Here is a 13,117-nt window from a genome sequence, read left to right as displayed (position 1 = left end):
CGGAGCGGCTGGGCCCGTGAGCCATGGCCGCTGAGCCTGCGCGTCCAGAGCCTGTGCTCCGCAACGGGAGAGGCCACAACAGTGAGAGGCCCGCGTACCACAAAAAAAAAAAAAAAAAAAAGAAATTAGATAATTCTTATATAAATGGAGAGATATACTATGTTCATGACTGAAAGACTCAGGATTATTAAGATGCCATTTCTCCCCAAATGGATCTATAGATTAAACACAATGCCAATCAAAATCATTTTGGGGGGGCATAGACACTGACAGATGATACAGAAATTCATATGGAAAAGTAAAGGACTTAGGTGCAAAACAATTTTGAAAAAGGGCAAAGTTAGAAGACTTCTGCTATGGAGTTTTAAGACTTACTAGTCAGCTAAACTAATTAAAACCATATGGTATTGGCATGAGGATAGGCATATAGATCAGTGAAACAGGAGTCCAGAAGTAGACCCATCCATATATGGGCAATTTCTTTTTGATAACTTTGCCAGTGTAACTCAATGGAGAAATGCTTTCATGTACGGTAAATTTCTAATGTATGGATCTCAAGCATATTAAAAGCTGCTCAACATCAATAGCCATTTTAGTTAATTAATGCAAATTAAGATTACAAGAGATTAAAAATTTACTGAAATGTCTCAAGTTTAAACGACTAACAATACCAAGTGCTGGTGAAGATGTGAAGCAACGGGAATTCTTATATATCACTGGTGGGAATGCAAAATAGTATAGCTACTTTGAAATACAGTTTAGCAGCTTCTTAGTAAAGTTAAATATACATATACCACATGACCCAGCAATCTCACTTCTAGGTATTTACTCGAGAGAAACAAAATCATGTTTCTTTTTTAAAAAAATTAATTTATTAATTTATTAATTTATTTATGGCTGTGTTGGGTCTTTGTTGCTGTGCACGGGCTTTCCCTAGTTGTGGTGAGCAGGGGCTACTCTTTGTTGCGGTGCATGGGCTTCTCATTGTCATGGCTTTTCTTGTGGTGGAGCACGGGCTCTAGTCATACAGGCTTCAGTAGTTGTGGCACGTGGGCTCAGTAGTGGTGGCTTGCAGGCTCTAGAGCTCAGGCTCAGTAGTTGTGGCTCACGGGCTTAGTTGCTCTGTGGCATGTGGGATCTTCCCGGGCCAGGGCTCAAACCTGTGTCCCTTGCATTAGCAGGCAGATTCTTAACCACTGCACCACCAGGGAAGCCCAAAAATCATAGGTTTGTATAAAGACTTGTGCATGAATGTTTACAGCAGTTTTAGTCATAATAGAACCAAACTGGAAACAACTTAAATGTCTATCAACTGGTGAATGAATAAACAAATTGTGGTATATCTGTACAATGGCATAGTAGCTAGTAACAACAAAGAATAAACTACTAATACATTCAACAACATGATGAATCTCAAAACCATTAGGCAAAGTGAAAGTAGTCAGACAAAAGGCTGTACATTGTATGGTTCCATTTATATGACATTCTGGAAAAGACAAAATTATAGGAGCAGAACAGGGGCTGGGCCTGTAATGGACTGAATATTTGTGTCCCACCCCAAATTCATATGTTGAGACTCTACCTTCCACTGTGATAGTTTTAGGATATGGGACCTTTGAGAGGTAATCAATATTAAGATGAGGTCGTAAAGGTGGAGCCCTCCTGAATAGGATTATTGCCCTTACAAAGGTCACCAGAGAGCTCACTTCCCTTCTCTGCTTTCACCAGAATCCAATCATGCTGGCACTCTGATCTTGGACTTCTAGCTCCAGATTGTGAAAAAAAAATTTCTGTTGTTTATAAGTTATCCAGTCTATGGTACATTGTTATAGCAGCCCAAGCTAAGGGACTATTCAAACTAATTCATTGAACTGAAAACTTTAAAAGGGTGAACTTTACTGTATGTAAGTTATAACGATTAACCTGATATTAAACAAAAAAGTTCCCTAGATTACTCTAATGTACTATGAGGGTTGAAAACTCTTTTCCTGGAACAATGCTTTTCAAACTTTAGTAGCATCATAACCACCTGGAGGTTGTGTGAAATTTTTTTCTCCAGTGTTTACTGACAGCAACCAATTTTCCAAATCCCTGATACCAACTGGGTGTCCAACAATTCAATTAAATTCGACACTAATCATCTATAGTTAGCACAGACCCTACAGCCTAAGGGCTGAGTCCCACAAGACTGCCCCCACTTCAGACACCAATTACAAATGGGGTGCTCAGGCTACCCACATATCTGCCTAGCCAACTACAAATTTGGAGATTCCCATGACCATTCCCCTCCCCAGATTTGATAATTTGTTAGAACGAGTCACAAAACTTGGGAAAGTGCTTTGCTTACTATTACTGGCTTATTACAAAGGATACAACTCAGGAACAGCCAAATGGAAGAGATGCATAGGACAAGGTATGGAGGAGGAGGGCATATTACTTCCATGCCCTCTCTAGGTGTGCCACCCTCCCAGCACCTCTATGTGTTCACCAGCCCAGAAGCTCTCCAAACCCTGTTGTTCAGGGAGTTTTTATGGAGGTTCAGTTATGTAGGCATGATTGATTAAATCATTGGCCTTTGATGACTGAACTCAGACTGAAAGTTCCAACCCTCTAATCATGTGGGTGGTTCCTCTGGCAACCAGCCCCCATCCGAAGCATCTAGGGGTTTGCCAATGGTCACCTCACTAGAGTAAACTCAGGTATGTTTGAAAGGGGCTCATTGCAAATAACAAAAGACACTCCTCTCTGTCAGGAAATTCCAAGGGTTTTTGGAGCTCTGTGCCAGGAACCGGGGACAAAGACCAAATATAATTTTTATTATACCACAGTTTGTTAAACACAAATCGCTGGGCCCAACCCCTGAGTTTCTTATGCATTAGGTTTGGAGAGGGGCTTGAGGTTATGTATTTTAACAAGTTTCCAGTTGCTGCTGATGGCTGTCTTCAGAGAGACTATACACAGAGGACTTCTATCCTTGATGGTCACAAAATGGTGTGGTGTCTCTCAAATATTACCCTTCTGATTCATGGCCTTCCTCTCTTCCTCAGTTCTGCCAAGTTTTTTGTAGACCATTCATTCTGTTCAAAAGTACCTCCAAACTTCACCTCAGAGCAAGTAAACCCTGGGCTGTACATCAATCCTTACCTAGAGTTGGGAGCAGTAAAATGGCACATGTCAGTGAGAGGGGAGAATTGCAGAAAGAAGGTGATGGAAAATGGAAAACTCTAGGACAGAACTCATACTGTGGGGCAAGCCGTTTCCCAGTGAGGTGGGGCTGAATCCTTCAGTTGGGAGAAAGGAGAATTCTGCTTCCCTTGGAGAATCAGAATCTTTCCCTCCTTGGGCCTCTGCCTCTCAGAGGAGTGTGGGCAGAGCAAGTAAGGCTCAACTTACTTTGTGAGAGGTTCTCTGCTTCCTCCATCGAAGATCCTGTGTAGCTTGACCTTACAGCTCCTTCATTCCATTTTTCAGAGTTGAACATCCTATTTTGGGCAGGATTACCTTGTATTTTCCCTTCAATTCTATTTTATATGGATTTTAAAGAATCTGTATGTGTACGTATGAATATAGCCATAAATTACCTAAATTCCCCCTTACAGAATTCTCACCATCCTCCCTTCTAGACCCAAACCCACTCAGATCAGCTAAGGATCACTTTTCCTCAAAAACTCCATTAACTGGCTCAACAAGTGACCCAGCATCTAACTATGGGTTAAGATTCCTGTTCCAAATCAGGCTGAATACCCCTAAATCTACTGTGACTTTTGAAGAATGGGTGCTTGTGGGGTAAGAAAAACAAGTTTAGAAACCCTCAAGGGCCCTGTTTTTTGCTTTTCATTCCACATTTGCCCTCTCAGTTGTCCAGTCCCCCTGGATCATACTCAATAGATGTGTCAACCCAGGGGAAGGCCTGAACATTCTGGCACTCCCATCCTTCTTCTGGCCTTGATTGGCCCTGGAAAGGAGGGGAGGGGGCAAGGAGCTGAAGTAAGAAATACATTTAGGGGTAAGAAAACTTCAGGCAGTGTAGTGTCATGACTAGGAGCCAGTCATGACTCCTATTTGCTTAGGAGCCAGGTGGCCCTGGGTTTGGATTCTGGTTTTGTTTCTTACTAGTTATGTGATTTGGGGCATGTGAATGTCTATTTGCCTCAGTTCCTGCTTTTGTAAAATGGAGCTGATGATATTCTAACCCACATACAGTCAGCATAGTGGAGGGGTCAGAAGCATGGATTCTAGTGCCCAACCGCCTGGGTTCAAATTTTGACTTGCTGTTTAGTAACTGTAAGGCCTTGAGCACATTACTTAACCCCTCTGTGTCTCAGCTTCTACATATGCAAAACAGGGGTGATAACCCACCTAATATTGCAATAGTAAGATTTTTTTTTTTTTTGGAATCTCCTGAATGTTCAGCTTGCTGCATTCTCGAAGAAGATCAAAATCAAACTAAAAAATGAATACAGGATTTTGATGGCATTTTATAATCCTTTTGTGTGTGTGTGTTTGTAATAGAGAAATAATCATTGAATTGTAGACAATAGAAAATGTAGTATTTATAGGTACTCTTGACTCCCAAGAAATCTTTAGTAAAAACAAATCTAAAAATAGAAAGAGGGTTTCCCTGGTGGCACAGTGGTTGAGAATCTGCCTGCTGATGCAGGGGACACGGGTTCGTGCCCCGGTCCGGGAAGATCCCACATGCCGCGGAGCGGCTGGGCCCATGGACCATGGCCACTGAGCCTGCGCGTCTGGAGCCTGTGCTCCGCAACGGGAGAGGCCGCAGCAGTGAGAGGCCCGTGTACCACAAAAAAATAAAAATAAAAAAAATAATAAAAATATAAAGAGAAAAATGAAAGAGAGAACCAGATATAGCTTGGAACTTGAGCATCCTGGGAGCAGACCTCCCAAAACATCGGGGAGAGCGAGGGCCAGGAACACAGTGCTTATTTCAGTGGTGGGAGAGCTAGGCTGGAACAAGGGAAGGAAGGGGATGTGGGAGTTTAAGTATCTGCTCCTTCTGTTTGTCAAATTCAATGCAAAACCTTCAAAGAAAATATTGGTGACCTTAAGAATTAATATAATGAGACAGTGAAAATGGGTTTTAGTAAGAGTTTGGGCATTTCTGGAAGAAATTGTGATGAATATATCAGGGAGAAGAGACTCTTGGGGGCAAGCATTTTCCTGCTGTGCCGATGTCAGGAATAACTTCACTCACCCTTTGCCGTATAATTTAGATCATCTGTAAAAAGGCAAGAGGCATGCAAAGGAACATTAACATGATGAAATCCTAGTTTTCATTATGAAGAATCAGAGAATGGCTAAGTTTGAATAAATGCTCCATTAAGAATGAATTGCTCATAATTAAGTAAAACATTTGCTCAAGTTTATTGAATATTGATTAATAGGAAGCATTAAAGAATTGAATACCAGAGACAAAAAAAAAAAAAGTCTGTGCAAAAGATGTGAGTAAAAAAACAATTCATCAAAGCCAATGTATAAAAGAATACATCTAAGTTATCACCCTTTAAATCCTTTTCCTGAATATTCTATGAATTTAAGTCTGGGGATCTTTGAATGTTATTAGCTTTTATCTGTGACAATAAATCTTATAAAGGAACTCCTTAAAAGCAGAAGAAGGATCTCGTTCCTCTCAATAGTGAGCTTTTAAATGAAGGATATCTATTATGTGAACCCTCTGTCTCTTGGAAGGCTGAAATTCCATGGGTTTCCCAGGCAGCTTTTAAAATCTCTTATGGAAGCTTGCTATTCCTAGGGTGTAAAATGATTGAAATGCATTCCATCATTTCCTCCTTAATTCAAGCCACATGTTCAGATTTGAGTTTTAAATTCTCATTCTCTTATTTTGTAGGGAAATTCAGCATTCAACAACAGGTATATTTTTGAAAGAAACCTATATCATTTATAACTCAGTAACTATCCTTCAAGAAAATTTCCTCCTTGATGACTAAGAATGCAAACTCTAAGTTTGTAGGGTACTGTAATCAAAAAAATCTCAAGTTTGCCCCATCAGCTTCTGCAAGGTTATTTGTACATATATTCTCACACTTGAGCAGATGGGGAAGATCTTTTTCCCAGAAAACATCCAACCAAACACAAAACTAAAACTGAGGGCAGGAATGAAGGGGGAATGCAGGTGTTCTTGGTGGTAATATTGGCATCAGGCGATCGTTTTCTTAAACACTGGAGCTGGTGAAGTTGAAAAAGCACTTTTTCTGTGAAAAAAACCAAGAGAGTCATGTTTAGAGAAAGACTTGCCAGAAACTGTGGCTTTCCCCTGGAGATATCAAACAAGGAATACTGTGCCCACTGGTTTCCAGTTTAGTTTACTGAGCTGCTGGAATGAGTCACCCCAACTCTATCTGATAAGAAATAATAGTGAAGAATAGGCATTTGTCTCAGGAACGTCTCATAAATTTAAAATGGTCCCCATCTTGCCTACGGGGGAAAGGGAAACCCTTCAGTACAAGTGAAATCTACAAACCCTTGATATGCCTGACTCACCTTGACACTCTCATTAGTTTTTGTGTCCATTTGGCTCCAGGGTTCAAGCAGATAACTGACTTATTCTTCATCCAGGCTCTGGGGGAAAATAAATAAAAATAAAGCAGTCAGTCCTTCACTTAAGGAAAGAGTTGAGTATAAAAATAAAGATTCCCACATGAAGTGAAATTGGAGGTAGGCAGTTTTGGATCTGGAGTAGATGATTTGTAGCATGAGGTCTGATGAATAAGAAAAACCCCATTTGCGTGCTGGTATGTGTGAGCTGGTGGAACTGAAAATGAATTGACAGGCTCTCATGTGTCAGAGGTTAGTATTTTGTTGAAAACCTTTACATGAACTGGAGATGGACCAAATAGCTGACTCCAAGGTTTGCTCACTCCTAAAGCTGTATCACAATATCTTTAAAATGTGTTTGTCCATTGAGCTTGGGAGAACAAAATAGACTATAGAAAACACTCTTTTGAAGACCTTTTACTTGAAAAAAAAATCGGATGAAATTTATTGTGGGAGAGGTTACAGAGCTGTCTGCTCTGAGTGACATCTGCATTTGGTGGAACCATCAGTGAGCAAGGCTTTCAATGCTCTAAAAATTAGGCAACAACAAAAGCAGCAAGGATAATTATCAGCTGATATTGATCAAGCACTTAAAATGTGCCAGCCACTATGCTCAGCAGTAATATGAATTATCTCAATTAATCTCACAAAAATCCTGTGCTAAAGGAAATACTATTTCCTCACCTTCAAAAGAGGAATTTGAGGCTTAGAGAGTTTAAATAATTTGTCCAAGATTGTACAACAAATGCATGACAAAGCAGGATTCAAATGAAGCTTATCTGACTCCTGAACCCACACTTTTAGCCACCGTTCCACATGGGCATGATCTGAATGGTTACCAAGTGCCAGACACGGTGTTGAGTGTTTTACCTACAGTGGAAGAAGTGAGGTCTCCCAGGTGACAGCAAACTGGGAGACTCTACTCTCTGTTGGGGTGACCTCAAATAAAACACAATTTCTTGATGTGTCTCTTATTTTAGCTATAAAATGACAAACAGCAAGAATCCATCCATTTAGCGTTGAAACTCTACCCTTGTCATTGAAAAGTACAGAGTCAGAGGTCATAGAACTGTTGGGTTCTTGGGAAGAGCCTTCCAATTTGGCTCCTGAGTTCATGATAGAAAAACAGATTTCTGACCATATGGACTTACAGTATTTTCACTCCTGACTGCTATGAGTTGCTCATAATTATTTGCAGCTTTTGCTTCTATATCTGGTTAAAATTCAGAAATGCAGGCTCTGGTGAGAAGATAAGAAATCAGATTTTGGGGGGACTTCCCTGGTGGCACAGTGGTTAGGAATCCGCCTGCCAATGCAGAGGACACAGATTCGAGCCCTGGTCCAGGAAGATGCCACATGCTGCGGAGCACCTAAGCCCGTGCGCCACAATTGCTGAGCCTGCGCTCTGGAGCCCGAGAGCCACAACTACCTAAGCCTGCGTGCCTACAGCCCGTGCTCCACAACAAGAGAAGCCACCGCAAAGAGAAGCCCGCGCACCGCGACGAAGAGTAGCGCCCGCTCGCCACAACTAGAGAAAGCCCGCGCGCAGCAACGAAGACCCAACGCAGCCAAAAATAAATAAATTAATTAAGAAGAAAAAGTATTTTTGTCAGGTTAAAACAATTAAAGCTAAAGTAGAGAAAATTAGGGTGTATTACTCCCCCTGGTTGGAGGTGAGAGACTTGACTCATGACAGAGAAACTGGTAAAAATAAAGGAAGAAGTCTCTATTCTCTAGACAGACAGAGGAACTGCTCCTAAACAGGTTATGACTATACTGTGCGTCTCCAAGTTTGAGGGCAATAATCATGGTTTAGTCTGAATTTTCACTGTCAAAGATAGTAGTGGAAGTGTAATGCCTTTTTAATGAAAATTTTCCGTACTTTTTTTTTAACATCTTTATTGGAATATAATTGCTTTAAAATGTTGTGTTAGCTTCTGCCGTATAACAAAGTGAATCAACTAGTCCGAGACCCAAAGCACTAACATCAAAATGGGACAAACAAAAAGTGGCTGCTTTCAAATGTTTCATAAGGCTAAAATAGCCAAGGGAAGAGCTGCTAATGAAAGCCAAGCTGGTGGTGCCCTGAGAAGGATGCTCTGTCTGTACTTCAAGGTGCTGTGGGACACCTTGGTTTATTCAAGGTAGATCCAGGAAGAAGAAATCACATTTCTAAGCAGCGATATGCAAAAGATCTACAAGCTCCCTTTAAAATATTCAGTGCAACAACCCAACTTTGTTGAGCCTCTCCTATATGCCAGGTAAGGGATAAGGCATCAAGAATAGAGAAATAAATAATATCTGATCCCAGTCTATAAAGAACTTGTTTTCTGGTGCGAATGAAAGAGAAAAACAAACAAACCTGATTGTTTCAACACAGTGATGCTGTACAATTGCAGCTAACAGTTGCTGAACATTTATTACTGTGCCTGGCACTATACTAGGGGCTTTACGTGGAGTGTGTAAAGTCTTATTAATGTGCCATGGAAAATGCCCTAATAAAGAAATCCACAGATTTCTCTGGGTGTACAGAAAAGGGAGGGTCACAGAAGAAAGGGGTTATACCATTTCAATAAAAGAAAATATCTATTAAATTTCTTGTAGCCACTACTATCCCCTTAGCCTAAGTCTTTAAACAGAGTTAGGGGTTCAAAGTTGATAGAACCTAAAGCTAAAGGACAGTTACATAAGATAGACATTCTGACCAAGGACCGCTGTGGGTACTTATTTTCTTGCTTTTCAACTTCTGGTGAACAAAGTGTCTGCTTCTGCTGGCAATTGGAATTTGACAGATAAGAGAAGAGTCTTGGCTCTGTCCATTTATTTTTTTTATTTTTTCTTTTTCTTTTTTTTTTTTTCTTTTGCAGTACGCGGGTCTCTCACTGTTGTGGCCTCTCCCGTTGCGGAGCACAGGCTCCGGGCGCGCAGGCTCAGTGGCCATGGCTCACGGGCCCAGCCGCTCCGCGGCATGTGGGATCTTCCCGGACTGGGGCATGAACCCGTATCCCCTGCATCGGCAGGCGGACTCTCAACCACTGCGCCACCAAGGAAGCCCGGCTCTGTCCTTTTCTAATGGTGTGACTCAGGGCAGTTAGTTAACCTCCCTAAGCCTCAGTTTCTGCATATGTAAAGGAGTGATAACAATAGACATACCTTAAAGGGCTCTTGAGGGAATAAAATCAGTGAATGTGCATTATTAGCTCAGGACCCCTGCAAAGTATGCACTTAACAAGTATTACTGATTCTCATTATTAGTTTGAGAATTAATTGCTAGCAACACTCAAAGTAAATCACTTTGAGGAATCATACATTATTGTTTTATTGCAACTTACATGATTTCTGTGTTTGGACATCCATTCCCAGGGGGCAAGATTTGAAGCTTTCCAATGAGCAAAATGGGGACAAAGTTGAAGGTCTCTCGGATGCATTTACACTTTAAGTTTGTGTTATAGGTCTCCAGGACACCTATAAACACAGAATCAGTTATTTTAGTCCCTTTGGCATATAATTCACAACTAGAACTTAATCAGTAATCTTTCATACTGCACATCTGAAGATTTAAAAATTTCAGGTCGGTGCTTCCAGCCATATGCCTTTAGTTTGTGCATTTCTGTTCGTCTTGGCTTATTTTCAAACGTTTTCTACCAAAACCTTAAAAATAAAATTAGCTTTTTAAAAGCACAATACCTATTGAAATTTGTGATAGCATTATATTGGTACTCAGGTGGTTGTCCATATAATAAAATTTGAGAATGGCCACGGTGGGGACTGACAACTCAGTTATAATTCAGGCAACATAAAATTGACTGATCTTCACCCCCAACACATAAAAACCAAGGAAATGAACTAGTTTCTGAGTTCCTGGAGCATTAACAAGCTGTAACAGAGTTCTCTCTCTTATCATACTCCCCAGCCCACCAACCCTCCCTGTCTCTCCGAGGAAATACCACGAGGATATTTTTTTTGTTTAATATGTTGGTCCTCCAACTCAGTTGCAAATTATTACCCAAAAAAAGCCAATCATAAAAATTCGACTATTTGTTTTCAACAGCAAAAGTTCTCAGTACTAGATACTTGTATAGGTAACCCATCTCATGCATTTTAAGGAATTCTACCTTCTTTAACCCCAGTGCCTACTACTGTGCTTGACACGGAATTGCAAATAAAAGGGACCAGGCTCTCAAGGTGTCTGCACTTTAGTGGGGGAAACAAGTGAACAAAAACTAAAATACCATAGAAGGTTGTATTTCCCCCAAGGCCCAAACTGCATGAATGAGAACAGGGGACTTTGCCAGGAGCAATGGAAAGGCTTCATGCAGGGAAAGAGAGATGAGGGTCTTGGAGAATGAAAATAACATGAAACAAAATAAAAATTGGAAAAAAAATCCCCACATTTTAAGAACAAAAATTGGTCCTCTACCCTGAGCAGAGCGTAGCATCCTGCGCATGCATCAGACTCCTCCAGCTGTATAAAAATTTACCACTTCAATTAGATATTTACCTATTTACACAAAGAAAACCTCCCCATTTAGGCTTGGAAGTCTGCTCCTTAGGAGAAAGTGTGTATTTGAGTACCCCTGCTGTACATACAATGGTTCGTGTCAGAGCTGACCCTATAAAATTGTATCAGACGTTCCCTGCAGGAGACCAACAGGTTGAGGTGAATAATCTTTAAATCCTATAAAGTGTTTGGTTGGAAGGGATAGTGAAAGGCAAAACGAAGAAGAGATACCTGGAGAGAATTAGTTACAGGCAGAGCTGCGTCTGAAAAAGGCCAGGAATAGGCAAGCCGAGTGTCAGTCCCATGGACATTGGATCTCCAGTATCTCCCCCCTTCTCTGGATGACAATCTTAATAATACAGATGTTTCCAGCCTCTAAGAGTTAAATCCCTAAGCATCTTACTTTTAGAAATCTAGGAGCAGTTGAGCAGTTTTTTTTCCCCTGCATTCACATCTCCCCTCATTTTCTGATTGAAAAAAAAAAAATTGAAACAGCTGAAGACCATTTCAGCTCAAAGCACAAATGACAACATAAGTGAAAGTTCTCACCATGGACTGGAGAGAGGCTGCAGGCCAGCAGCACAAGAAGCAGAGATCCCTGGGTGAACCTCATTCTGCATCAAGGTGGAGTTCAGACTTTAGTTAGCTCTGGGTCTAAACTGTGAGTTCTCAGCACAGAGATTCCTATTTATTCAGACCAGTAAGGCCCTCCCACTGCCTTTGTCTGCAGGAGGTCAGCTGCATCATCAGTTTTAAAAGCCCCCAAATATTGCTGAGCTTGCTTTTTTTAAACTCCTCTTGCAAATTTTATGAATTTGCTTCAGAGCAATAGTAGTATGGTAAAGTATTTCTTGAAAATGTAGCCTATAAATGGCAGGGATGCTGCAGGAATTTGGGGGTGGGAGTGAAGGAAAGGGTTATCGGTTTGGAGACTCCACAGCACTCTGTAGGACCACAGTCAGTGATTGCGGCTTTGATTGCTTCTCTCAGTGAAGGGTCAATGGGCTTTCTCAATGGCATTTGAATATATCCTCCAGGAAATCAGAGCCTCTGTCAGGCACATCATTGTGTTCCTAGCACCTGCAAGAGAGTCTAGCCTTTGGTAAGGGCTCAGTAAATATTTGCAGACATAATGAATGTCTTCTTATATACAGATCCTTATGCCGACTGTTTTTCTACCAGACTTTCCCACATCATATTTCACTATCTGAAATACATGATTACTTATGTAATCTCACCATCATGGGAATCCTGGAAGAGGGCAAGTATGTGCCCCCTCATTAATGTGGCTGTGTCTTCAAGGGAGGAAAGTAACAGGTTTGAGGAGGAGAATCTTTCTGGCGCTGGTATGCAAGTTATTGAACTTGAGAACCAGGTGTCAGTGGAGGGTGTCATTAGAATTTCATCAGATGCTGAACCTCATGTTACAGTTTGTTTCATAAAGCACACGTGCAATTTGGTTTTGATCTGGCCAGATAGCCCATGGGCCCAGTGAACCCGTAGCATTAACTCACTTGCTAGGAGCACATTTTTTTCTTTTTTTAATATGTCTAAATTGATTTAATTTTAAAATTATCTTGAGATGATGTTGGGCCTAACTTTTTTTTTTAACAACTTTATTGGAGTATAATTGCTTTGTGTGTGTTAGTTTCTGCTTTATAACAAAGTGAATCAGCTATACATATACATATATCCCCATATCTCCTCCCTCTTGCATCTCCCTCCCACCCTCCCTATCCCACCCCTCTAGGTGGTCACAAAGCACTGAGCTGATCTCCCTGTGCTATGCGGCTGCTTCCCACTAGCTATCTATTTAACATTTGGTAGCGTACATATGTCCATGCCACTCTCTCACTTCGTCCCAGCTTACCCTTCCCCCTCCCTGTGTCCTCAAGTCCATTCTCTACATTTGCATCTTTATTCCTGTACTGCATCTAGGTTCTTCAGAACCTTTTTTTTTAGATTCCATATATATGTGTTAGCATACGGTATTTGCTTTTCTCTTTCTGATTTACTTCACTCTGTATGACAGACTCTAGG

General features: G+C 41.0%; 1 protein-coding gene across 2 annotated transcripts in view; it reads right to left on the bottom strand.

Annotated features, from left to right (window-relative positions):
• Nucleotides 1-5,455: 5,455 nt before the first annotated feature.
• CXCL13 (C-X-C motif chemokine ligand 13) overlaps nucleotides 5,456-13,117 on the bottom strand; it is a 186,911-nt gene continuing 179,249 nt past the window's right edge. For both annotated transcript variants that reach the window (XM_028491951.2, XM_028491953.2), the window contains 3 exons: nucleotides 9,909-10,041; nucleotides 6,523-6,600; nucleotides 5,456-6,233 (listed from right to left, as the gene is read on the bottom strand). In XM_028491951.2, the coding sequence (XP_028347752.1) occupies nucleotides 6,179-6,233; nucleotides 6,523-6,600; nucleotides 9,909-10,041 (266 nt within the window). In that variant the 3' untranslated portion in view covers nucleotides 5,456-6,178. The remainder of the gene's footprint in view (nucleotides 6,234-6,522; nucleotides 6,601-9,908; nucleotides 10,042-13,117) is intronic.

This window comes from Physeter macrocephalus, chromosome 7 (assembly GCF_002837175.3).
Source record: "Physeter macrocephalus isolate SW-GA chromosome 7, ASM283717v5, whole genome shotgun sequence".
Lineage (NCBI taxonomy): Eukaryota > Metazoa > Chordata > Mammalia > Artiodactyla > Physeteridae > Physeter > Physeter macrocephalus.
Note: the sequence above shows the minus strand (reverse complement) of the source record. Positions and strands in the feature narration are given on the sequence as shown.